Source organism: Capsicum annuum, chromosome 5, assembly GCF_002878395.1.
Source record: "Capsicum annuum cultivar UCD-10X-F1 chromosome 5, UCD10Xv1.1, whole genome shotgun sequence".
Lineage (NCBI taxonomy): Eukaryota > Viridiplantae > Streptophyta > Magnoliopsida > Solanales > Solanaceae > Capsicum > Capsicum annuum.
In genome coordinates this window covers 133,096,209-133,124,202 of record NC_061115.1, presented here as the reverse complement: position 1 = coordinate 133,124,202, position 27,994 = coordinate 133,096,209, and the positions used below count along the sequence as shown (strand labels likewise).

General features: G+C 36.0%; 1 protein-coding gene across 7 annotated transcripts; it reads right to left on the bottom strand.

Moving 5' to 3' along the window:
• LOC107870738 (ribose-phosphate pyrophosphokinase 4) lies at positions 1-27,949 on the bottom strand. 7 transcript variants are annotated; one of them, XM_047413168.1, is made up of 8 exons: positions 27,446-27,938; positions 25,333-25,580; positions 25,176-25,228; positions 25,007-25,102; positions 23,200-23,268; positions 22,209-22,337; positions 1,990-2,089; positions 1-600 (listed from the first exon to the last, which is right to left on the bottom strand). In XM_047413168.1, exons 1-8 carry the CDS (start codon positions 27,790-27,792, stop codon positions 467-469), a joined length of 1,176 nt encoding a protein of 391 aa, XP_047269124.1. In that variant the 5' UTR covers positions 27,793-27,938; the 3' UTR covers positions 1-466. The 7 variants fall into 7 exon arrangements, with proteins under 7 accessions (XP_047269124.1, XP_047269127.1, XP_047269125.1 ...); XM_047413171.1 differs by having other exon boundaries at positions 1,986-2,089; positions 25,333-25,544; positions 27,446-27,936; XM_047413169.1 differs by having other exon boundaries at positions 25,333-25,544; positions 27,446-27,935.
• Positions 27,950-27,994: the final 45 nt, after the last annotated feature.

The window sequence follows — 27,994 nt, the reverse complement described above, 5'->3', positions numbered from 1 at the left end:
AGAAAAATATAACCCTGAACTCAACATAAATAATTAGCTACTATTAGATTATGTTATAACTTAAATGTTCAACCCACATCCAAATTAAATTGTAGACCTTTCATTATACAAGCAAACATTTTATGGGAAATAAAAGAGTCATTTTTCGAGGTAAATCCTTCAAGGGAAATCTTCAATGAACTTTGATTGGGAGTAGTAAACATTTTAATTACGCTGGCATCAAATTCTCATTTCTGAGAGGTAACTAGAGTTGAAAAAAGTTGTGTCTACATCAATCTAAACTCCTCACACTTGAGTAGCACCACTCATTATCAATCTAAACTCCTCACACTTGAGTAGCACCATTCATTCGATAATGCTAGCAGGAAACTCCGGCTTCTTCTAGCTCTCTATATATCTTGAATCATTGTACATTGCAGGTATAAAGAATTGAAAGAACAGCATAGGTAAGGTACATAATCTGCAGTTAAATCTGAAGTGCAGCTGCTATGGGGGCGGCAAGGCTCAGAACCTCAAATGGTTTTTTGTCTTTCACCTCCTTCACAGTTCGAGGGCATGAATCTGTGATCCAGAAGTAACTCATCCCATTCTCAGGACTACCTGAAGAAGTTAAGAGGTAAACAGGGATGAAATCACCTGATAAAATTCAAACAAAAGATCAAACAAAACACAAGATAGACATTCAAACAGTGTAACTGTGCAATTCATTGAGAATTAAAACTTTCAGAAAGAGTAACTGATTTTTATATTGAATTTCTGAACAAGGAAAACTTCAACCAAAAAGGAAGAAAGATCATGCTGCAGACAGACTTGATGCCCAAATGTGTTGTATTGCTGCCTCAATATTTACTCTTTCAGTTGCTGAATTGCAAAATTTGATTAGTAAAACATTTGTACAGTCTACCAATTTATAAAGGAATTCTCATGAAAATGTGTAGCAAGGATGTACAAGCAGAACAAAAAAGAGTTACATTCTGTCAAAAGAAGAGTCGAGGAAAATTTCAAAAAGCAGCACTTCAAAGCATGGTAGTTAATTATTTAGGAAAAACTTGTTAGAAGATTTATGAAAGTCTCAACAAATCGAAAGAGTTCTCAAACATGATGCCAGACTTGGGCCGCAATTGTTTTCACTAATGATTAAGAAATTTGAATCTGAATATTAAGATGTTTTATCAAGATCTGAACATTAAATAATACTGTTTTTCCAACATCTGAATTTTATAGAACTTTATCTTTATTTAAAAATTAATAAACATAAAATTCAAGAAAATATAAAGTAATCTAATATTACTTCAACAAAATATTCTTAAAACGCTATATGACGGTGGTGGTGATGGCTAACAGTGGTGATGCGGGTGTCGAGTGGGGATAATATTGGCTAATGGTGGTGTTATGTGTAGTAGTTGTGGTAATGGTGCCTGATAGTAATGGTTGATGATGGTGATTGTAGTGATTGGAGAATGACAATAATAACAAATGATGTTTGTGAATGATGACGGTAGATGACTATATCTAGTGGTGACTGATGTGATGATTGTCCATAGTGATTAGTGATAGTTGTGACAATAGTGGTTGGTGGTGATTGTAAATGGTGATTAGAGGTGTTGCTGATTGATTGTAGTGACTGACAACGATGATGCTTGTGACTAGGAATAGTGTTTGTGAGTGGTGGAGGAGGTAGAGGATAATTGGGCCAGCAACAACATTAGTTGATAGTGGTGGGCGACGGCAGCAGTAGAACTGCCACCTTTATAGGCATCTTAGTGATATTAAGACTTTCTTACAGATTTTAATCATTTAAGTCTACTCAGACGCTAGTAATATAAATAAACAAGACACTAAATAGTTAAGATCTCCAAACTATTAATATCCAGACATGAAAAATAAACAGACGATGATTAAAAGGCCTCTTTAGACATATTGCTGAAATCAATCATAAAGAAGGAAATTATAGCTTACTAGTACAAGAATCTGAGAACACACACCTACCTCCTTCGTCATGGTTAAAACGCTGCCATGATCTGTTCGGAAAAATTCCATGGGTCACATAAGCACTTATCTTTTGAGCTCCATGTTTAGCCAACACTTTCTGCAAAAAGCAGAGACTAGTTGTGCTACATCAATCAAATAAGAAATGAGGGACGAAGTGAATATCAATTTTCAAGAATGTCAATTCAATAAGCGTGGCCATATTTATTTTCATTTCTTCTCTGCATCTAAGCATTTTAAGCAATTCTCGTTCTAATAACTAGTATCAGTACCCGTGTGATGTACAGTGAATTTTTCTTAAGAAAACAATAATAGCTACTTAATTTCTTGTTTTTCTAAAAATTAAACTATTTTAACTATATTTTACATTTTTCAAATCGTGAAAGTATAATACTTGATAGTGATTCGTAGGTGATTAACCTACATAACAATCATAATATTATAAAATATTTCAATCTCAAATATTATGTATAACATGCAATTACACACAAGAATTTTAGATGTGTTAAGGAAATCTGTGTGCTACTGAGCTCCCCTCCATATTTCATTATCTTCTCAATGAGAAGACAATCCTCCAACATAGAGGAAAATAAATCTAAACTACAACCTTGCAAGATACGGAGGTGCAAGAATGCCCCAGTACGGAGGTGTGAGAGGTTGGGAGTAGAGGTAGGCCGAAGAAATAATGGAGGGACATGATTAGACATGACATGGAGCAGTTACAGCCTACTGAGGACATGGCCCTAAATAGGAAGAGGAAGAAGACCTGAATTAGGGTAGAGGATTAGTGGGTTGGAGTGCATTCTTGCTAGTAGGAAGGAGTGCTTTGTTTGTAATTGTGCCTGTAGTCGCAGTGTTAAGCGTGTGTTGTAGTTTCTTGTTCGTGATGTTTTGGTGATATTTGTAATTTTCGGATAGATTGTGAAAGCATTACACCATGGGTGTCTTGTTTCTTTTATTATCTATTGATGTATTATCCTATTTTGATTGTTGTTTCTATCATTTTTATACTGTTATTTGTCCGGAGTCGGAGTTATTGAAAACAGCTTGTCTACTTCGTCTGAGGTAGTGGTATGGCCTGCATACATTTTACCCTATCAAGACCCCACTTTGTGGGAATACACTGGGTATGTTGTTGTTGTACCTTGTACCATGGATACTTCCTCCAGCTTTAGAGCATCATAACTAACAACTATGACGTACCTTGAATTCATGGACCCATTAAATGGTACGTTCTGCACTATCACTTCTACTTTTTAAACGTTAGAACCTCATTCACTATTATCAACCTATGTTGCTTGGACTTGGCGTAAGTATCCAACGTGAATGTGGATCAAAAGGTTAGATTCTTCATCGAATACATTGTAGGATGTGGTGGTATGAATCTGACTGCCGATAAATGTGCTGGGATGTGATCAACATATATATATATATATATATATAACGACATATAAGAATATATTTCCACTAATTGAAGTTATTTGACCAAAAACTAAAAAAAAATTAATTCTTCATTTTTATTTTTATTTTGATAAGGTAAAGGTTTATTGGCCAAGTACCAAGAAGGTACCAAAATTAAAGGTTACAAAAGACTCTTGGGTATATCCATACAGTCAACTACAACAACTCCCTAACAACTCCAAAAAGTCCATCTATTGATCTATACTATCAATGAAACTACTTTTACACCAACAAAACAAATTATGTAAACACTTGCTTTTAACTCTAGAAATATGAACTTTTTGCCCTTCAAAACAAGCATTGTTTCTTTCTAACCAAATAGTCCAGAATATGCACAAAGGTATAATTCTCCATATTTGCTTCAAAGCTTTATGCATTCTCTGGTGCTGCCAACTCTCCAATAACTCCTTCACACACTGAGGCATAAGAAATCCCACATATACTGAAAAAAAAAAATTCTCAACATAGTCTGTCTATTCTGCAGTGCATAAAAAGGTGATTTGCAGTCTCCACCTCTTCTCCACATAAGTAACATCTATTACTTAGTGTAAAACCCCTTTTCTGTAATTATCCTGAGTTAAGCAAGCTCCCCATGCTACAATCCAACCAAAACAAGCTACCTTTGAAGGAGATTTAGTTCTCCAGATCCCTTTCCACGGCCAACTAGTATCCCAGAATCCTGATTGCTTCATAAGAAGAATGTAACAATTTTTTACTGAAAAAGATCCATCTTTGCTATCTATCCATACTACAGAATCCCCCTTACTCTGATCAATGTAAGAATTATCCAAAGAAGTAATTGCCAAAAACCTTCAATTTCCAATCATTTAGATTTCTTCTAAAATTCATTTGTCATCCAGTGTTGGAATAAAAATCAGCTACAACTCCATCTTTGTTATTGCAACAACTGAAAAAAAGAGGAAATTTTTGTTTCAAGCATTCATCGCCAATCTATAAATCAGTCCAAAATCTAATTTTTGCTCCATTCCCCACCTCTAATTTGGTTAATTGTTGAAGTTCGGCCCATAATTTGAAAATCCCTTTCCAAACTCCCCATCTAGTATAAAAAATATTTGAAGGGGGATACCAGCCGCACCTACTACCATAAATTGCTTCAATTATTTTAATCCCAACCAACTCCTTTATCCCTACTAAATCTCCAAAGCCACTTAAACATGTTTTTATTATGCAATCTCAAGTTTCTAATTCCCAATCCACCCCTTCTTTTCTTTAGTGACCACTTGCCATCTAACTAAGTGAAATGTTTTGTAGCAACTGTTTCGTTCCCATAAAAACTTATTCCTCATAGAGTTCATCTTATTTTCAACTGGACAAGGCATAACAAATAGTGACATTAGATAGGAAGGCATGCTATCTAAAGCACTGTGAATCAATGCGAGTCTTCCTCCAAGTGACAAATGTTGCTTCTTCCATGGAGCCAATTTGTTGGCACATATGTCCAAAACACCTTGCTAAATATTCTGGTCATTCCCTCTCACTCCAACTGAAATCCAAGGTAAACTGTAGGAAAATGTTTCATCTGGCACCCCAAAATGTTTGCTAATTCTCCTATACAAACATCAACATTTATACTAAATATACTGCTCTTTGCCACATTTACTTTCAATCCAAAGACTGCTTCAAAACTCAATAGGATTCCTATAAGATAAAGAAACTGTTCTTTCTCTGCTTCACAGAACAAAAGTGTCATCCGCATGTAAAATATGAGACATCACAATGTTACCATTATTTCTGCCGATACACAACTCCCTATTCCAACCTAATTGTTCAGCCCTTCTTAACATGTTACTAAACATTTCCATTACTAAAACAAACAAATAAGGTGATAGAGGGTCACCTTGTCTCAATCCTCTTTGAGATTTGAAATAACCGTGAGGACTTCAATTTATTAAAACTGAAAATCTGACCGTAGAAATGCAAAATCTAATCTAGTCAAGCCATTTGTCCCCGAAATTCATCAACTACATGATGTTGATCAAGCAAGCCCAATTTACATAATCATAAGCCTTTTCCAACTCAAGTTTGCAAACTACACCTCTCTTCTTCAATTTCAACAAGTGTTCCACACTTTCATTAACCACCAAAGTTGTGTCTGCTATGTCTACCTTTAATAAAGGCATTGTGATGATGAGAGATCAACTTGTCAACAAGAAGTTTCAATTTTTCAGGCAACAACTTTGCCAATATCTTGTATACACTTCCTAAGAGACTGATAGACCTGAAATCTTTTATTTCCACGACTCCCTTCTTGTTTGGTATCCAAGCTATGAAGGTAGAATTAATGCTTCTAACAAAGGTGCCTTGTCGTTTTCCACAACATTCCACATATCCTCTTTTACAGTGTCCCAGCACTTTTGAAAGAAGTGAAGATTAAAACTATCCGAACCCGGTGCTTTATCACCACCAAAAGAGTTGATTATTGTTTCCACTTGTTCAAAAGTAAATGGCCTCTCCAACCATTCTTTTTCATCATCTTACAGTTTTTTTCAAATTAGCATCTTCCCTACTTGGTCTCCAAACTTCAGTTTCATTAAAAAGGTCTTCATAAAATCTCTGAATATGGTCTTTAATCAACTCATCATCTTCAACAAAGCCTTCCTTCCATCATTAATTATCAATAAAATTAAATCTCTTATAGGAATTTTCTTGCTTGTGAAAAAAATTTGGGTTTTTATCTCCAAACTCTAACCACAAACATCTAGATTTCTGTCTCCAGTTTATTTCTTCATATTTTGCTATTTCCTCTAACTCCCTGATAACTTTGTTCCTTTCCACTTCTAATTGCTCATCGTTCTGATTATTCCTTAGCGCGTGATCAATATTTTTCAGTTTTTTCAATGCTCTATTCTTACTCAATTCTAAATTGCCAAGTACTTCCTTGTTCCATTTTTCAGGTCCACCTTTAACAATCTCAGTTCTTAGCAAGGACAACGTCTGATTCACCTTGACTATCATATGACTTCCACCAGTTATCTATTAAATCGACAAACCCTTGGTGCTCGAACCACATATTTTCAAACTTGAAGTTTCCTTTGCCCCTAATCCATTCACGGCATTCCAGTACAATAGGACAATGATCAGATGTTGTTCTCGGAAGAACTCTTTGTTTGATAGCCTTGAAATGCTCATCCCACCTTTTGTAAAATCGGGAATCTATCGACTTTGGAAGTCTTCTGATTATTACTGCCTCTAAACCATGTAAATGGTCCTCCATGTAGAGGGAGATCCATCAGGGAAAAATCTTGTATTGCTCTTGAAAATTCTCTCATTGATCTAGTATTTCTGGCTCTTCCTATTAACTCTTCTTCAAATCTAATTACATTAAAATCACCTGTGATTGCCCACGGTTAGGTTATAGTTCCATGAACATCTGTCAGCTCTTTCCATAAATTTTTTCTTCTTTTCAATCACATGGCCCATATACCCCCGTGAATGCATACTGTAGACCCAAACTCCCTTCCTCAAGGATTACACTAACAGAATGATGTCCTACTTCCTTATACATACATTGCCATCTTCTTTTATCCCAATATACTAGTATTCCCTCACTACTCCCTCGAGCTTCCAATTCAACCCAATCTGTCCATCTAGAGCCACTAACCTGTTTGATACAAAGTACGTCGATCTTATTCATTTTTGTCTATGTTAAGCACACAATGTCAGCATTCCATTTTCGAATTAAAAGATCTATCATCCTCTTTTTTTCTCTATCATCGTACCTCGCACATTTTAACAAATAATCTTCAACATCATTATGCAATTGACAAAGCCTTCTTTCCCCTGCTCCTACCCCGCTTGCTTGACTCACTTCAAAAGCCTACCCCAAATTCCAGCATCTTTTTCACCACTTCACATTTTTTGCTTGGTGAAGTAATTCGTAACGGAGAGGATAGAGATTTTTTGGGTTAGCACTATCAATACGTAATAGCAATTTGAGTAGTTTATCTTCTGTCTCGCCTGACTTAATCCCCAATTGTTTGCTAATTCTGACCATGTTCATCTTCACCCATCTAGACGCTTCAATTTTAATTAATTTCTCTTGCATGTTCTCGCGCCATGGAAGCATAAGTATATTATGGGCTACATCAATGCTAGCTAGCTTGTTCTTCTTGTCTCATCATCACTTGAGCCCCATCCCTGTCCAATTCACTATCAGAATAGCTTCCAGAAATTTCTCCAGAATGAGTATTATCTTCTGGTTGGAATTTCCCCAAATTGACATAACGATCCTCCTCTGTGAAATAAGTGACATTCAATTCCCATGATCTATCTTTAATTTCACCATGATTTCAGTTTCACCATGATTTTCCTCACCATCAATCGCTATCTGAGAAAACTTTTGTATTTGATTTGCCTCTATTTCAGCCACAAGAGGGTCGAATTCATTTTGCAGCAAGTGGGGCTGTACAGATTTTTAATACATGGATCTATCTAGATGGGCTTGTAAACAGATTTGGTCCTTTTATTATTTCTTGGGCCAGCAAAAATTGGTTCTCTGTTCTGTTTGGAGCAATTATAATTAGGCCTCTATTCACTCCAAATCTATATCTATAATCTATAATTTATAATATATTAAAAGTGTGAAGAACCTTAGAAATGTTGTTTGAACTTTTTGCCCCTCACTAAAAATCTTTGCTTCAGATAAAATCTTCACTATTTTTTTCTAATATTTAAGAGTTAAAAATTAATTAAATATATTTATAATAAAATCTTTCCTTATTAGACATCATCAGAATTTCACTATTTTTTCCTTATTTAAGATTTGAAAATTAACAAAAAAAAATTACCTAGATATGAAGAGATTTGTTCTTATTTCATGAATTATTTACCAACATTAAATGAATCATAAAGGAAATAACAAAAAACCTTTCTTATTAGAAGTCATCAGAATTTACTATTTTTTCCTAATTTAAGATTTGAAAATTAATTAACAAAAAAAAAGCCTAGATATGAAGAGATTTATTTTTATTTCATGAATTATTTATTAATATTAAATGTATCATAAGTAAAATAACAACTTATATAAGGCAAGAAATTTCAAAATATTAGTTTTACTAACTTCAAAACGTGTTCTTTTTTTTCTAAAATATTGAAAGAATAAAGTTATAATTGAACCATAATTAAAGTAACTAACTTATATTCGAAAATTTTTTAATTAATTTTGCACTCACACTGTATTATAACAAAGAGGAACGACCTAATAATAACCAGAGAAAATTTTGGGTATGTAAACTTTTGAACTTTTCTTATTAGAAATCATCAAAATTAATGATAACTAATATTTTTTTTATTAGTTTAAGAATTCTAAATCAATTAAATTTGATATTACAAAAATTTGAAAAATCTACAAATAAATATAAAACCGTTAGAGTGAGAAAATTTATGAAATACCAAATTTTTAAAAGTTTTAAATACGTAATAAGAATGTAATAAATGATTATCGAACACCAAAAACTTGACTTAAATTAGAAATAGTTGTAGAGCTTTTCTTTTAATTAAAGTAAAATTCTAATTGATTTAGAAGTGCTAAACATTATATTTTAGGAGTCCTTAATTTTATAGGATTTTAATTTAATTAAATAATAATTAGAGGAAATAAGTGAAAAGACAATTTAATTTATTGCGGAATATTTTAATGAAGGGTAAAAAATTTAAATCACTTTTCTAAGCGTCTTCATACTTTGACTTTAAAACTAAGAAAATATTTTAAATATAAAAAAAATAATCATAACACAAATATGATTCAAAATGATGTGTCTCTCTTAGCTTGTGGCAACAAAAAAAAGAGGTACTATATGGCAAATGCAAAATTGATGATCCATCAACCAATTGAAACTTCTAGTTGTAAAAATATATGTGTATATGTTTATGTTTTCATTATAATATTAAAGTGTGAAAGATTTTTGAAAAGTAATTTGAACTTTTACACTTTATTAATCTCCACAACAAACAAAATCATTTAATTTTAAATAATCAAATATTATACATGCGAGGTCCGGGCGGTTATACTAGTATATTATAAAGCAGAGGACGAAGCACCATAATTAGCCAAGTGACAAGCTATTGAGAGGCCACATGGCAGATTTTAGGACAAGGTTTAATGCCATTGTAATAAGAATTTGAATTAAAATAAAATTAAATATTTAAATTTGAAAATGTATTATCCTTTTAAAAAGAAAAGAAAATCATTATCTTACAAATAGAAACTTATGGTTGAAGAGTCCAAAATAAACTTATTATTTCATAAATTTCTTCCTTTTATATACTATAAAATATATTTGAATACATTTAATTTAATAATAAAAATAATACGTATAATAGTGCTTACCAAAAAAATATGTGTAGTAATAGCAATAATGTGGTGATAATAAAATAATAATAATAATAATTTAAAAAAAAGTAGTAATAATAACAATAATAATAATAGTGGTAGTAGTAGTATTAATAGTAGTAGTAGTTAATAATAATAATACTTCCTTCATTCCTAAATAAATTATTTTTGCCTTTTCATTTTGTCCCTACGTAAATGTTGTTTTGAATTTATATGAAGATAAAAGGTCGAGATTATGTTGGAGATATTATTTTGAATTATAACACAAATATTGAAACGATAAGTAAAAAGTTAAGTTTAAAATTTGAAATTAAAATGAAACATAAATGTTTGAATTAAAGAAAAGATACAGATCATATCCAAAACAGAATTTGAAAATACTATGCAAACTTTATTTAGCTATTTAGTAACTTTTTAAACTTTTCAATTTAAATTAAAAAGGTATAAAAAAACTATTAAAAAAATAAGCTTTAAAATATAAAGAGATAACTTTATTAATTTATTAGAACTAGAGATAGTAACTCTCTAAATAAGAAACACAAATATGTGGTATAAGTTTATTTGGAACTCTTTTACAGCTCTCTTAAGCTTATCCTACCCGATATTGTAATCTCAAACAATCTTTTATTTTAAAATTTTGAAATTGCAATTTCAATATGTCAACTAGCAATATAAAATGGTATATATTCCATTCAATATCTCTCTCTACTATCAACAAATAGCTTCTGCTCCTTTTTTTTTTTATCGTTCGGTTTATTTGTTTTTTTTTAATGCCCTCAGTTTCATTATGTGTAATTTTGAGGTTCAAAGATTTAGTTTAATGAAATCGAATATTTGTCTTCTTAATTGTTATTGTGTTGATTAATTTTCAAGCAGATAATACAAATGGATTGACATGACGTACATTGGAAAAATAATGTTAATATGTGCTAGCAACAGGTGAATAACCTTTTTATATGCTTCAAATTATTATTTTCAGTAATTAAAGTTGCATTATATTATACATAGAAAAGTAAGAGAAATTGTGCAAATATGTTGAATTCATTAAGCAATTGCATCAAAAATTGTTAATTATTATTATATAAATTTGGTTAAGTCGTTCAGGAAAGCAGCATGTTCAATTGGTCAAATTACAAAATTTGGAGATCTTAAATGGAGGTACGACATTGGTTCAAAACTATTCATGAAGGCAAGATGTTCTATGAAATGGTGCAATTGAAATTACCTAATAAGATTTATTATGTGAAATCTGGTGAAGAACATGCCATGTATTTGGAACATATCATGAAAATTTATGTTAAAAAGTTCAATATTTTTATTGTTGCTATTATGTTATTGTTGTTTACAATTAGCATTATATTTATCTTTTGTTTGATTACTGTGGAGTCTGGGCCAGCTTGCGCGCATCCCAACTAAATCCATGGAATACCTATCACCTCTCACCAGCAACAGGTACCAGGCAACTCTGTCCACCAAGGCTAGAACGGATAGGAAAAAAACACCTAGTGTTTGTCTCTTTATCGTTTGTTATAAATGTAACTAAAAAATTTGAAATTTCTACATATGATGGATCCAAATACCTCATAAATATTTTTTTTTTTTAACTTGCACCGGGTGTCCGAGACTTTTCGAGTCCCGACTAATCCCGGGGGTGCACAGGCCCTCGGCAAGGAGTTTCCCACAAATGCACCACGGGTAATTCAGGGTTTCACCCATTCCGATGGCCCTCAGAAATTGTTTGCACTCAGTGGGGTTAAGACCTTGAAAGGGAGCACCCCAAAGCTCAAGCCAATTACCACCAGGCCAACCCCTGAGGATTAGTTAGACCTTTTCTTGTAAAGTAATACGATTTAACGCGTTTGTAGTACTATTAAGAAACAACATAAATGAGTAAAGACATAGTGATAGTATTGTGATGGGAGAGGATAAGGGTAGAGAATTGTAGTAGTCGAAATGGGGTGAGATGGGTAGGGTGCGGGTAGGGGCTAGGCTAGATGGAGGGGTGCGGGTGCGGGTGCGGGTGCGGGTGCGGGGAGGAGGGGGTATGCGGGGTGGTAGATGTAGGTGGCGTTTGGGGTAGGGATAGAAAAAAAATCTAAAAAAGAGAATATTAAATTTTTTTAGGATTACAGTAAGGGTGGGGGTAAGAAATTTTTTAAAAAAGATTCTCAAAAATAACAATAAAAAATTCTAGAAAGAGGTAGGGGAGGTGTTGGGTAGGGAATCGTGGTGGATGGTAGGGATTAGAGGTGGGTAGTGTAAAGAAAAAAAGTTTTTGTAAAAATAAAATAAAATTTATATTTTTTGTTGGGGGAGAGGGGTTGGAGGTGGGGGTGGATGGGGTGAAAAAAAATTGACAAAAATTTAAAAAGTTAAAAATCAAATAAAACTTGGGGTGGGTGGTGAAATAGAGGTGCGGGATGGATGTGAGATTTGTTGAGATAGGTGATTTTGAAAGTAGCATAAAAACTTTTAATTGAATTAATATAGAAGATATAATAATAATAAGTATAAATAAAATACTTAAAGGTAATAACGATGAAATCAAACAAGAAATAAAATTATAATAATAGAACAAAGTCTGAATGAATTAAAGTTGTGAAATCTAAAATTTAGAATTAGAAGTTTGTAATTGACAAAGTTAAGTACTTTTAATGTTTAAAATGAAATTGAAAGATAATATTTTTATTGAAAAAAAATGCAGTTAGTAGATGAAGTTGAATTAAGAAATGAAAGGTAAGGGTTATAATTTCAACTTTTAATTGATTAAAAATATAAAGTTAAGCCAACAACAAAATTAATAATTATTTAATATAAAATATTTTATTATTTTTTTAAAATTAGTCAATACTGATATTGTTCTTTTTTATATCGAAACATGTAAAACAATTGTAATTGTGATTTGTTATTAAGTATTAGTTCTAATTTCACTATTAACGATTATTTTTAATATTTCATTGACTTTGAACTATGTGTCTTTTTTTTTTTTTTTACGAAGTAACTTTGAACTATGTTAATTTTATACAATAAAAATTGATTTATTTTATATGAATAAGTTAATATTTTTTAATGTATAATCATAAAAAAAAAAAAGCTTCGCGCATCGCGCTGATACCTATACTAGTATTCTATAAATAAGATATTCTAGTGTAATAGCAAATGGTTCTCATATATATATAAACTAGTTTAGGTGCACGCGCCTTGCGCGTGTATCTTCTTTTAATGAGTTCAAACATTACAATAAATAAGATATTTGTTTAAATAATAAAGATGAATATCCAGTTTAACGTACTGCTCAATATTTATATCAGTATTTCCTTAACAAAGTCCAATTTTAGAATTATTTTTCTAATTAAACAGTAGAAAGGAAAATATTAATTAATTCTCCTACCATATATTTTAAGAGTCATATATTTTAGGAAATCTAGTAGAAAGAAATATATTAATTAATTCTCCTACTATATACTTTAGGAGTCCCATATATTTTAGGAAGTCTAGTTAATATAATAAAAAATAATTAAATAATAAATTTTAAAAAAATAGTGAAAAGACAGTTTTGTCTAAAGAAAAATCTTTTAATGAAAGGCAAAACGTTCAAATCACTTTTCTAAGGGTGTTCACATTTTTAATATATCATAGATATATATATATATATATATATATATATAGTCAACGAACAGTATTTCTTGGTCCTAAATATAGTCAAAGCACCCAATGTAAGTCAACCAAATCATGCAAGGGAACTACCAAAACGAAGTTTCGAGAGTTATAAAGGAAGCTTCGAGCTCAGATTGATCATGGGTTGAAAACGGGAATTTATGCGATCAAATTTCCTATGATTCCCTGGTAGGTCAATAGTAGAGCGGTTGGTTATTAACCGATTGTTTGTAGGTTCGAATCCTACTTGGGGAGATTTGATTGATTCTGAATTCTTTAATTCAAAATAAAGTTCACTTTGCCCGTTAAAGAGTATTGCATTTTATCTCATCATATCAGCATAAATACCTCGGTGAATCGGTCTAGGTTTGAGATAATCCTTTGTTCGATAGCCCTAGGGCTAGTTGTTTTACCAGTTAAGAGTAAGTTTGCCAAATCTAGTGTGAATCCACGCCCTCACCCAAATCATATTTGAATGACTGACAGGATTTTGAAGGGTCCAAATAATATAGTTATCAACTTCCAAAATGAGACAAGCTTTTCACTTACCAGAGATTGTGTAAAAACAAAAGGTTGTACATAATAGTTTCTTCACCAAATTCTGCCAAATAACACAGATTAGCCACAATGGACACGAGACCAGGACTACTATTGAGGAGTATTATACTATAAAGAATGTTAATACTTTTCCCCTTCCATTTTTTTTCTAAACACCAAACAGACTAGGTCATAAATTTAAGCTAAGGGTATGTTCGGTATGGAGGAAAATGTTTCCCTATTTTCTAGGAAACAAGTTGTTTCTTACTTATTTTCTTGTGTTCATTACGCAAATAGGAAAATGTGTTTCTAAAAGCATTTGTATATATTTAACATAATAGGGTAGGGGGTGGGGAAAGAAAAATATTTTGAAATTTTTTTTAAAACTAATTTTAAATTTTATTTTTATTTTTTAGGGGGGGACGGGGACAAAAAAAATTTGTCAGGGGGGGGGGTGGGTAGGAATTTTTTTTGGAGGGTTGATATGAGCATGGTTAGAGTGGGATACATTAGGAGGGGCTTCTACATATAGATGATAGTTTGGAGCCCGGAAGAAGCCATGGAACAACGAATATACAAAGTCATGGACAATCAAGAAGAGTCTTGTGGGTTATTTCCTAAATAGTCATAACGACAATAACTATAAATAGTGGCCTTAGTTATTTTCTTCCTCAGATTTTGATGAATTGAATATTGGAAAATGGTTCCGAAATATAGTCTCACCCAAATTTGTGCTAAATGGTGAAAGACAAGCGGTAACACCCCTATTGTGCTGAGAAGACATGGCTCTTATCCTCACTATTTTTTCTTCTACTTCATTTCTTCTGCCTTTCAATTTCTTTCAAAATTTAACTAATCTTGTCCATTATCATTTGTCTTCTTTAGTATTTACATAAATTAATAGAGTAGCATCGAAAACACAAAAAACACCAAAAATGAGAAGAATTACAAAAGGATATTTTAATTTCTCGTAGAAAAAATTAGAGTTCCATCGTGTTTGATTATTTTTGTTATTGTTGGAGTTCTTTTTATCTCAATGACGGCGGCAGCGGCGAAAGTAGAACCTACGATGAGATGATGCCGACAAGATTTGGGGAATGCAGAGGGAATGTTGCAAAATGAATGGCAGAAGAAGAGGAGTAATAGTGAGTCAAATAGGCATATTTTATCAACCAAAAAGTACATAACAAAAAATGGGCAGTATTGTTGGCGAGATAAATTTTCCGTGAAAGATTTTAATTTTCTAATCTCTATTTTTATACCAACTGAGTTATTTCTTTGCTAATTAGAGCATTTGGGTAATTTAATCTCAATTAGTAGTCAGATAAATTAATTAATTTCTGATGGCTCAGTGATGATAGTGATTGTTATAATATGAGTAGGAACACGAATAGCATATAGTATCCTACTTGGAAAGGGATTGTAATGTAGTGTCCTATTAGGAAATGATTGGAATGTAATGTCTATAAATAGAGTCTCAATATAATAATATAGTTAAAATGATTCAATAATATTCTTCTCTTATATTTCTCACATGATATCAGAGCCTCTACGATCTTGGTAGAGAGTCAAAGAGCTTCCGCTGCCGCGGGCGGCTATAACCCAAATATGCCGCCCGTCCGACCAATAATCATGTTGGCAAAAGTTAGGCCACCGCACTTCTTTCCCTACTTACTCATATCTAATTTGTGTAACACCATACATCTTTCTGATGACTACTTTCTCATATCAGATTTGCGTAGCACCATGCATCTCTCCGGACTACTCACATTTAATTTGCTTAGTATCATGCATCTTTTCGAACTACTTTCTCATCTCTGAGTTGCATAGCACCGTGCGTCTTTCCGGTGACTCATTAGATCTAATTTGCGTAGTTTCATACATCTTTATGGTGACTCCTCAGATCTGATTTGCGTAGGGTCGTGCCATTATTCCGACCCTAGCCATATAAGTTCTCTTTTTCAGTAGGGTCATATCGTCATTCCGACCCTACCCAAATATTTTCTCTTTTTCAGTAGGGTTGTGTCGTCATTCCAACCCTACCCATATAATTTCTCTTTTTCAGTAGGGTTGTGTCGTCATTTCGACTCTACCCATATAATTTCTATTTCTTAGTAGGATCGTGCCGTCATTCCGACCTACCCATATAATTCTCTTTCTCAGTAGGGTCGTGTCATCATTCCGACCCTACCCGTATAATTTTTTCTCAAATGATGACCACTTTTCAGCCATCAAATCTAATAATCCGGCGCGTGAGTATGTTCCGACCAGTTCTTCGGTTACTATCTTGTTCAAGATCTACTTATCTCTTGATTTCGAGATGACCCATATATTTTATACCAGTTTCCGACAATTTTCTGCCGACGCGACTTTCAGGCAATGTTTACTACTTTTCAGATTACTTTTTCAGTTTGTTCCATTTCAGTTGATGTCTCCCAGACGTCCAAAGCAGTCCTTATCAGTTTTCTTATAGATATCTTCACCAAGTCCCTCACCGATCCTCGTATTAATTACATCCATAACAAGCTTGGTACATATGTCTTCTATACACCAGCTTAAGGGGGAGTGTTAGAATATGAATAGGAGCAGGAATAACATATAGTACCCTACTTGGAAAGGGATTGTAATATAGTGTACTATTACGAAAATAATTGGAATGTAGTGTCTATAAATAGGGTCTCTATGTAATAATATAGTTATAACGAGTCAATAATATTCTTCTCTTATATTTCTCACAGGGATAATGGTAGGCAGCAGTGGAGAAGTGTTGATATAGGTGGTTGAATTAAGGTGATGAAAGAAAGAGACAAAGAAGAAAAATAAAATTGTGGGAGGTGGATGATTTGTAGAGCTTCGTGAGCGTGAAAATGACGGATGTAGTGGAAGCCATTGTTGTTGTTGTTGTGAGTGTTAAATCTGGTGGAAGAGAAGAAGTTTGTGGCATTTTGGTAACTAGAGAGAGATAAAAATAAATAAAAAATAGAAATATAAGTACTGGGTTGGTTGTTGTTGCAACTTGCAATTACTTCTCACTCTCTCAAGGAAAGTGTATGTCACTCTCTTTGCTAGGTCAACATATAAGAGTGGCATATATTCCATTTTAAAATAGTTCAGGAGGGGGGATTCAAAGGACCCCCACAAAGTTGAGGCATGTTACAACAATTTTCTTCAAAATTTAGGTATATTAGGACCCTTTTCCCTTGAATATTTGAGAACTTTTAAGCTTGTAGTTTCTCTAGGTGTAGCCTAGCATTAGCTTAATCAGGTAGTTGATAATCGTAGATTGAGTGTTTAGGGTGGATTCTCTAAATTGCTCGTGGTAACTTCTTCAAGCTTAATCAATCATTGAGTTAAGTTACCCTTTTTATGGATTCAATTTGGTTTGCTCGTCTTTGATAAAGTCGAAAGTATTGTTGTTTGATTGGATTCAATTGAGAGGTGACGGTGGTATAGTCCTTTGTTGCTCATAACTCAGAACGAATTTTGATAATTTCACATACTTTTTTTTTTATAATCGTGATATCCAGACCAGCTTGTGTGAACCTCGACTAAATCCACGGGATATATGTCACCTCCCACCAACAGCAGGTACCAGGTAACTCTGTCCACCAAGACTAAAACAGATGGGAAGAAATCACCTAGTGTTTGCCTCTGCTGGGAATAGAACCTGAAACTGCATGGTGCTCATCCTAACTTCATTGAACCACTAGGTCATACCTTTGGGTGCTTCAATAATTTCACCTATTGTTTTTCTTTATTTCAATTTTCCTCGTTTTGATTCTAGTTCCCGATTAGGACCGTTATCGCGGGGAGAGGGGGATATACTTGGGGTGGGTGATTTTGAGAGTGGCACAACTTGTTTTCACTACCTTGATTAAGAAAGTCATTTTCCTTATTTATGAACTTGTTTTCCAAAAGAAAATATGATATGATCCAAAATCCCTCAAAGCTTTTCACTAGAAGCCAAGCTCGGGAACTTCAAAAGATACAAGCTATGTTTATGAAGAAGGACGTGTTAGAGCAAGTTATGAAGAAGTGGGCTGCCAAACATCTTCACATGTTTATGAAGAAGGACGTGTGATCGTTTCCAAAGGATTTCATGTGTTAAAGATTGAACTAGGAGATTAAAAGGGAGGAATAGTGGGCTGCCAAGAAGTGACGGCTCACTTGGAGATCAGTCAAGGACTTGACCAACCATCAAGGGAGCCGCCAAGTGAACGACAAGAAGACCCCTCACTGCTTTGGGGTGACGGTTTGGTTGAAGGTCAGTCACCAACCTGACTGGCCGTCCCTTAAGCCGTCAAGGTAAATCAATAAGGGAGCAACACTGTCCAAGGGTGACGGGAGGCATGGTGATTCGTCACCCCCTAGACGGACAGTTAAGGGAACCGTCAACGGCTAATCAATCCCAACTTTAAGGTTATTTTCGTAGTTTCTCATGGGTCACTTTTGAGCCTTGTAATAGACTATAAATAATAGTATTAGGGTTTCATTTTTCCGCAGTAGTTTCTGGATATTGAATTAAACACTTGAGAGTGTGAATGCTGAGTTTTTGTTGAATGCTAGTTTAGAAACAAGGGTTTTGGGGGTGATCGATCCCTCCTGGTCCACGAAGAGATTAGGTGCTTGTTGATAAAGGATTTAAGGGTTTTGAATTTAATATATTCAAGAGCTTAGAGGTCAGGTAGTAGAGGTGAAGAGGATCAACGATAGGTTGATGACTATTAAGTTGGTCATTCGGGGGTTTACCCTGAACGTGTGTAGTGCCTATGCGCCGCAAGTGGGATCGGAGGGGGAGGAGAAGATGCGGTTTTGGGAGGCTTTGGAGGAGGTGGTGAGAGGCGTGCCTAGCTCGGAGAAGATTGTTGTAGCAGGAGATTTCAACGGGCACATCGGGGCGTTACCGGGAGGCTTTGGTGATGTGCATGGTGGTTTTGGTTTTGGGGAAAGAAATGAAGAGGGGGCTACTCTATTGGAGTTTGCGAGGTCCTTTGGGCTGGTGGTGGTGAACTCGGGCTTCCCGAAGAAGGACGACCACCTGATCACCTTTCAAAGCGCGATAGCCAGGACCCAGATTAACTTTTTGTTGCTTAGGAAAGGGGATAGGGCGTTGTGTAAGGACTGTAAGGTCATCCCGACTGAGAATCTTTCGACCCAGCATAGGCTCTTGGTTATGGATTTGGGTATAAAGAAGAATAGAAAGAGGAGGAGTAAGGAGTGTAGACCTAGAATTAAGTGGGGCGGCTTGACGCCAGTGAATGCGTGGGAGCTAGGGGAGAAGTTGGCGGGAATGGGGGTGTGGGAGTGTGGGGGGGACGTGGATAGTATGTGGGATAGGGCGGCTAGGTGCATCAGGGAGAATGCAAGTGAGGTGTTGGGTGTTTCTAGGGGCCGGGCCGGGCATCATTGGGGGGATTGGTGGTGGAATGAAGAGGTGGAGAAGAAAGTGGGGACCAAGAAAGGGGCGTATGCTAAATTGGTTGAGAGTAAGGACGAAGAAGAGAAGCGGGTAAACAAGAAAGAGTACAAGCTAGCTAGGAAGGAGGCTAAGTCAGCAGTCACGGCAGCTAAGACGGCCGCTTTTGAGAGCTTGTATGCAGGGTTACAGGGGAAAGGAGGGGAGAAAAAGTTGTTTAGAATCGCTAAGGCTAGGGAGAGGAAGGGTCGTGACCTCGATCAGGTGAGGTGCAGTAAGGGGGAGGACGGTAGAGTGTTGGTGGAGGACGGCCACATTAAGAATAGATGGCAGTCGTACTTTCATAGGCTCTTGAATGACGAAGGGGATAGAGCTATTGTGTTAGGGGAACTGGAGCACTCAGAGGAGTGTCGGGATTTTAGCTATTGTAGACGTTTTAAGGTAGAAGAGGTTAGAGAGGCTGTTCGCAGGATGCGAAGGGGTAGGGCGACGGGGCCGGACGAGATACCGGCAGAGTTTTGGAAGTTCGTTGGAGAGGCTGGTGTAAGGTGGTTGACTGGATTGTTTAATGAAATCTTCAAGACGGCAAAGATGCCCGAGGCTTAGAGGTGGAGTACCATGATCCCTCTCTATAAGAATAAGGGTGACATCCAGAGTTGCAATAACTATAGGGGGATTAAGTTATTGAGTCACTCTATGAAGATTTGGGAGAGAGTGGTCGAGGTGAGGCTGAGACGGATAGTGTCTATTTCGGAAAACCAGTTTGGATTTATGCCTGGCCGCTCGACGACGGAGGCAATTCACCTGGTGCGGAGGTTGGTGGAACAGTATAGGGAAAGGAAGAAGAACCTGCACATGGTGTTTATCGACCTGGAGAAGGCTTACGACAAAGTCCCCAGGGAGGTGCTTTGGAGATGCTTGGAGGTGAGTGGAGTACCGCTGGCATATATCAGAGCAATTAAGGATATGTATGATGGAGCGAAAACCCAGGTGAGGACGGCGGGAGGAGACTCAGAGCATTTCACTGTCTTGACAGGATTGCATCAGGGATCTACTCTTAGTCCCTTTTTGTTTGCGTTGGTGATGGATGTGTTGACGCGACGTATTCAAGGGGAGGTGCCTTGGTGTATGCTTTTTGCAGACGATGTAGTTCTGATAGATGAGACTTGAGGGGGTGTGAATGACAAATTAGAGGTGTGGAGGCGACTCGAGGGGGTGTGAATGACAAATTAGAGGTGTGGAGGCAAACACTTGAGTCTAAAGGGTTCAGGGTGAGCAGAAGCAAGACAGAGTATGTGGAATGCAAGTTTAATGACATGAGGCGGGAGAATGAGGTAGTAGTGAAGCTGGAATCACAGGAGGTATGTAAGAGGGATAGTTTCAAGTATCTCGGGTCCGTGATCCAGAGTAACGGTGAGATTGACGAGGATGTCTCGCACCGTATTGGGGCGGGATGGATGAAGCGGAAGCTCGCATCGGGGGTGTTGTGTGATAAGAAGGTGCCGCTCAAGCTGAAAGGCAAATTCTACAGGGTGGTAGTCCGTCCGGCCATGTTGTATGGAGCGGAGTGTTGGCCAGTTAAGAACTCCCACATCCAAAAAATGAAGGTGGCAGAAATGCGGATGTTGCGCTGGATGTGTGGGCTGACTAGAGGAGATAGAGTGCGGAATGAGACTATCCGGGAGAAGGTTGGTGTGACTCCAATGGAGTGCAAGATGCGAGAAGCCCGATTGAGATGGTTCGGACACGTGAAGAGGAGGGGCATGGATGCCCCGGTTCGTAGGTGTGAGAGGCTAGCGTTGGATGGTTTTAGGCGGGGTAGGGGTAGGCCGAAGAAGTACTGGGGTGAGGTGATTAGGCGGGACATGGAGCAGTTACAGCTCACCGAGGACATGACCCTAGATAGGAAGGTCTGGAGGACGCGAATTAGGGCAGAAGACTAGGGCCGGTTTGGGTTGCTAGTGTAGGGAATTACTTGGTGGGGGTTTTATTCTTGTTATGATTCCGTGTTCCATGTTTTATTACGAATCTGTGTGCTTTCCTCTGTTTTCTAATACTTATGGGTGCCGTATTTATGTTATGTAATCTAGTTCTGTGCTTTACTATGAGTTTGTGTGGTATCTCGTGACTTGAGCCGGGGGTCTATCGGAAACAGCCTTTCTACTTCTTTAGAGGTAGAGGTATGGACTGCGTACATCTTACCCCCCCAGATCCCACTAGGTGGGAATACACTGGGTTTGTTGTTGTTGTTGTTGTTGAAGAGTTCCTATTTCTTTCTATCTTCTTGTGCAAATCTAACTATCTTCTATCTCATATTCGATTGTTCTTTTGTATTCGTAGTTAAATTCTTGTTCTCGTAATTTTCGTCGCATCAATTATTTTTCAAATTTTTTAGCCAAACGAACATGAGAAAATAGGAAAACAGTTTCCTTCATACCGAACACACACTAAATGTGCCAATTCTAGCCTAATGTGACGATAAGTAAATTTTTCTAGATGTAGATTGTAGACTAGCACAGAACACTACTGGGAACCTGTTTGGACATAACCTTTCTTTCTTTTCTTTTTTTCAGAAACCGAGTTGGTTATACATTGCTAATTTTTCACTCCAAACTTGAGAAAAAGTTTTTCAAGTTAAAAAAGATTTCTCTCACAAAACTTCCACATTTTTTTAAGTAAAATAAAAGTCCAAACATAACTTCAACATTCAAAAACCATTTTTCAACTCAAACTTCAAATATTACTTTTTTCAAGCATCACACAGTTCATGCCCAAATGCCTACCTAATTTTCTCACCTGGCATTCTGTTAGGGTGCCACCTGATTGTACAAGATCATCAACTATCACAACATGATGTCCATTGACGTCTCCCTCCTTAATCCGTACAATTCGTTGATCACCTTCCCTAACTTTAGCACAGACAATCTGATAATCAATATACACCATGTCAATGAGCATCTCTAACATGGTTCCAGATGTAAAGCAAACTGAAAAAGCAAGACGTAGTCTTCAATGAAATGATAAAAATCCAGCTGCTTGACTATTTGAAGACCCAACAAATTCTTAAGGAAATAGGCTAGATTCAACAGACAAGTAGATGATGGTGACTTCTCCGATCTGCCAAGTCTAGAAAACTATCACCCAAAATAGCATAGCATGGTGTTGTTGTCAATATCAATACAGACATGCATGTAAACTTTGTAAGCTCTTATAAAGGGCATTTTTAGAAGCTCATAACATAACAGGATCCACTTCTTTCTTCCCTACCCCTCACCAAATATAAAGCATCAATCAATAAATAAACCAGCCATGCTTTAAATCTCAGATCAGCTGGGGTTGGTATTTTTCTTCTTTATCTTCTTTTTATTTGCCTCGCGAATGGAAAGTGACGGATCATGTTATAATGTTAGTCACTATGTACTTATTTACGTGATTCACGACCTCCAATTTTCTGCACAGGTACACCAGCACATATATAGAAGTCAATAGTTCTATTTTCAATTTGTATAATACAGTTCATACTTATTTAGTAAGTAATTTATGGCCTCCAATTTTGGATATTAGTACTCCAGTGCAATATAAAGTCAATAGTCCTACTTGCAATCTGTAAACTGCAGGTGCAATACGAAGAAACGGAAGATATGAAGCAATAGGAAGGAAATATAAGTCAAGCTCTCACTAGAAAATGTAAGAACAGAGTTTATGAGCACAAAAGCATGAATACGAATGTCTGATCATCATGCTGATGGGAGTTATTTTGAGCACCAAAGTAGTTTTGAAGGAATACCATTGGAAAATGCTGAAGCTGCTTGTGAAAACGTTTCCATGCACCATCATCAGGAAAAGCTATAGATATCTACAGAAAGAAACAATAGAGGTCAATAATTAGCAGGAAAAAATTAGGCAAAGGGAATAGCATCTCAAAGGAATTCATTACCATTAACGTCATATGCTGGACTCATACTTCTTTTTTTGAAACTGAACAAAAAAAAAGTATGCGTCCAGCATATGGACTCATAGTTCTAAATAATCCAAGATTGAATTCACAACTGCTGAATCTAAACATGTGTGAGAGAAAAACTATAGCCTGTGGTTATTGGAAGGCAGAGCTAATACAAATTCAGTTTGTTTATAAGCTCATGTTGAAAGGAAGTACACCAAACAAGATATCTGTTTGAGAGCTTACACTTGAGGAATCTCAACCGGAAACCAAAACTAGAACTCTTAAGAAGCCCACAAAACCCAAGGGTGTGTCCCAACAGCAATCAAACTTAAGTGACAATGAGAGAGCAGGGTTGAAATCCCAAAAGAGGAAAAAAACAGTAGATGATATTTTTCCATATCTCCAAGGGTTGATGGACAAAGTTGCCCGATATTAGTTGAGTTGTGGGCAAACTGGCCCAGCCACCACCATTATAAAAAAGGAAAAGAAACAGATTTAAACTTAAGCTTTGAGGTAGCAAAATCTGCTAGAGAAGATGCCTTGATTCTAGTAACACTCATTTTAATCAAAGAATTCCGTGTCATATCCACCCAGAATTACCCATTGAGCTTCATGAGATGACAAGGTTATTTGTTTCAAACTTTCAATATCCTCATGATCCCTTCAGCTTTTATATGCTATAAATTCATCAACATGTTAGTTTACTGGAATTCCTAAATAGCAAATTATGCAACGAATACAAGGAAATCAACAACAACAACAACAAACCCAGTGTATTCCCACATAGTGAGGTCTAGGGAGGGTAAGATGTACGCAGTCCATACCTCTACCTCTAAAGAAGTAGAAAGGTTGTTTCCGATAGACCCCCGGCTCGAGACACGGAATACTACACAAATACATAGTAAAACGAATACAAGGAAATCAAAATGCAAAATAATGTTATTCCCGCAACAGAATGTCAAACATATAATTAACTTGTTTATGTTCTACTTCATACCAGGATTAAGGAAAAAGAGAAGAAACTCAATGTTGTCGGAAGCTAAAAACTGTTAAAAGTGTTCCAGGTCCATTGGAGCTTTAAGCAAAAGCAAAATTTTAGTGGCGGCTTTGCTAAGAAAAGGCATAATGAAGGAATATATATATATATATCAAGAAAAAAAATAGAGATAAGCATCCAGTACCCCAGTACTTCCGAACTATGGCCAAAGTTGCAACGACACACTCCAGCTTCACGGGATAATATTACCCCTCTCAACTCAATTTTAGCGTATTTTTGTCACCTTTTTGTGCTGATGTGACACCTTTATTACATAAAATGAGGCCACGTCAAAAGTTTCACATCAGCTAAAAAGATTGACAAAAATACGCTAAAATTAAGTTTGGGGGTAATAGGACCCCCGTGAAGTTGGAGTGTGCTTTTCTCAAAAAAAAATAACAAATTCAATCATAATATATTTTTTAACAACTAATGCACTTATTTGTCGATTATATTTATTGTTTAGTATTGCTCGATTCATGATAGAATTCATGGCAATGAGTGTGCATATCTTAGTGCTTTGCCTACATTGTCGAAGCGCCTCCTCAAACTTTCCTAAGCTTCTGGGATTAAACCTGCCTTAAATTACCATTTGACAACACTAAAGAGACTTACATTATCAGAGTCGGGGAGTTGTTGTAGCCTCTTTAAAAGCAACGGGATCCCACTCTCAAAGCATGGTAGTATATTGTCTCCAAAGTAGAATCTCTCCTGTAATCAGAGAAGTCATATAAACCTGTGTCGTCAGTTTAACAATAGGATGATATATAAGCTAGAAAATTACCAGCACAAAAAAAAATATCAGGTTTTTTGTGAAGACTCGAATTTGGTGTACACCTGCAAGGCATGGATATCAAAGATAACTAAACTAGTTGGTCCTCCTCGAGGAACTGGGGTGTTTGACAAAATCCTGGCAAGCGTAAAAGCTGTCGCAACATCACCTTCATCCTCCATACGCTCGGATGTGCCCGTTGGGAAAAATGGAAGGACAAGTGTGAATGAGGAGACGAAGAGCTTTGGCAATGCATAAATGACAGATAATTGCTCAAAAATTACTCCAGGAGAACTAAATGACGCAAGGAAAGCTACATGTTGTCCACGGATGCCATGAGCATTAGATATGAATAAGTTGGGGAATCCATCTTCAAAAGTCCTGAATTTTGTTGGGATAAGGTAAACGTCAAAAGTCCTGAATTTATTTAATACCAAATCAACTTTGCAGAAAAGCACTGTACAACAGACAGTACTTGTGTTACTGTTACTGAAATAATTTATGTTTCCTCAATTTTGTAGTAATAGGGGTCAGAAAATCCAATAAATTCTACCCACATTTCTATCCATCATCGAAGTCAAGACAAAATAAATATATCCAACATAACTTCTAGTTCAAAATTATGTTGACAAGCAACTTACTATGGTGCCAAAAAGGAAACTTTGATCACATAGTAAGCAGGCAAAACTCCAATTTTCAAAACCTATCCTTACGGACCTATTAACCAGAACACATTTTGTATTTCCTTTGCTCCATTTGATGGGCCACTGAATTTAACACATTAGGCCTCATCTGGAAACTAAATGATTAAGATTATTTATTTTTCAAAATCTGAATGGACATAATTTATTTATTAGTAAACATTAAAAAATATATATATAATTCAAATTAAAAATTAATTAAATATTAGAAAAATATTAATTTAATAAAATAAAATTATTATTTGCTAAAAAAGATGAAACATTTATGTTTGCTAGTGATGGAGGAGATGGTTTATGGTGGTGTTAATGGTTGGTTTAATGGTTAGTAATGGCAGTGGGGGTAGTTATGATGCTTGAGGTAGTTGGTGTTTGTAGTGATGGTGGTGATTGGTAATGGCGGTGATTGTGATACTGGTGTTGATGGTGGTGGCTAAAGAATGTGTGGTGGTAGACAATATGTTGGTGGTAGTTGGTGATGGTGGAGGTGGTTGGTAGTAGGGATTGACCGCGATGGTGGTAGCGACTAACAGTAGTGGTGGAGATGGCAACAATGCTAGTTGTTCTAGTGGAGTTGGTTGGTAGTAGGGATTGACAGCGATGGTAGTAGCGGCTAATAGTAGTGGTGGAGGTGGCAGCAGTGCTAGTTGTGATGGTGGAGTTGGTTGGTAGTAGATAGCAACTGGAGTGATGGTAGTGGTTGATAGTTATGGTGGAGCTGGTGGTGGTGGTGATGATAGCGGGGGTGGTGGTAATGGATATAGTGATAATGATGGAGGTGGCAGATGTGGTAGTGGCTGACAGTAATGCTCTTGGCAGTGATGGTAGTGATGGTGGTGTGATGGTAGAGGTGGTTGGTGGTAGTAGGTTGATAGTTGATGGCAGTAATAGGTGGTTGACAATGGTGGTGGTAATTGTGATGATAGAGACGGTTAGTGGAAGCGGTCGGTGATTGTGGATAAAGTGGTGGTGAATATTATCCACATAAGACTACCTCTTAATGATAATAAGACTTTTGTACAAGGATCTTAGTGATTAAGACCTATCCAGACCCACAAAGTGCTTAAATCTTAATGAAAACAAATGCACTTAATGGCTTAAGATCTTAATCATACAGATTCAGACCTCCGTAAAGTGCAAACAAATGGGGCCTATAATTTGTATTTGTGGAGCATACATTGGAATAACAAATTACAGAAATAGTTAAAACTTAAAAGTTCTGATTGGTATTGATCCTTTAATAAAAGCTGGTAAGCTCCCTTTCCCATTGCCTCCGCCCCGCCCCCACCGCAACCCTTTCTTTCATTTGATAACCTTAGTAGTGTCCGGCATGCTCAACTAATTCCACGGAATTTTCCCCCTTTTCTTTCTTCTGGGTCGTTAAAAATTACTCGCTCTGTCCCAAACATTTGATAAATGATAATACATATAAATTCTTGAAATTTGTAAAAATTATAGTATAAAATAACATTATTAATGAAACAATGTGAGAACTGAGACGAAGGCGCACTAATTTCGTGCATAAACATACTTAATTAAATTCCACAATTCATAAAACAGAAAAAAGTTGGGGGAAAATCATACCTCCAAGTGATGCTACGAAGCTCAATGGAGTCATTTTGGGAAGCAATTCTCTCAGCAAGGTCCTTCATTTCATTGCAATAGAATAGACAAACTCTCTTAGAATTCTTCACAGCAGAAGCCAAAGCAGCAGAGGAAGCCATTGGAATTGAAGGAGGTTTTAGAATAATATGAATTGGATCAGTACCAGAAACACAACCAACCGTCCACCTTTGGCTATTCTCGGATTCACATCGAATGGAAAAATCCTTTCGCTTGAAGGATCGAGAGTGGAAGATAGGAGAGGAATTACGTAATTTGTTTGAGGAATGAGAAGGAAGTGGTGGGGACGGCGATGTTGTGGTTGACATGTGGTGGAAGCGTCAGTGTAATGTAATGGCGGAAATGAGTAATGTGTTGTCCTCCGCTGCGTGTGCAACGGAACTAAACACGAATAAAAATTCCGGCACTACAGTATCGACAGTCGTAAAAAAAGAACCAAATCACAAAACATCAACAATATATTATATACTAGTCAGCTTATGCCACATCTTTAAAAATTTTATATTATGT

Bases quoted from the DNA above. Each gene is read 5' to 3' on its own strand.
- LOC107870738 (XM_016717351.2), bottom strand. From the start codon at position 27,792: ATGTCAACCACAACATCGCCGTCCCCACCACTTCCTTCTCATTCCTCA. The intron at 25,103-25,228 runs GTGTACACCAAA...CTCTGATTACAG, and splicing joins TTGATATCCATGCCTTGCAG to GAGAGATTCTACTTTGGAGA. The intron at 23,269-25,006 runs GTAAGTCTCTTT...TTCTTTCTGTAG, and splicing joins AACTCCCCGACTCTGATAAT to ATATCTATAGCTTTTCCTGA.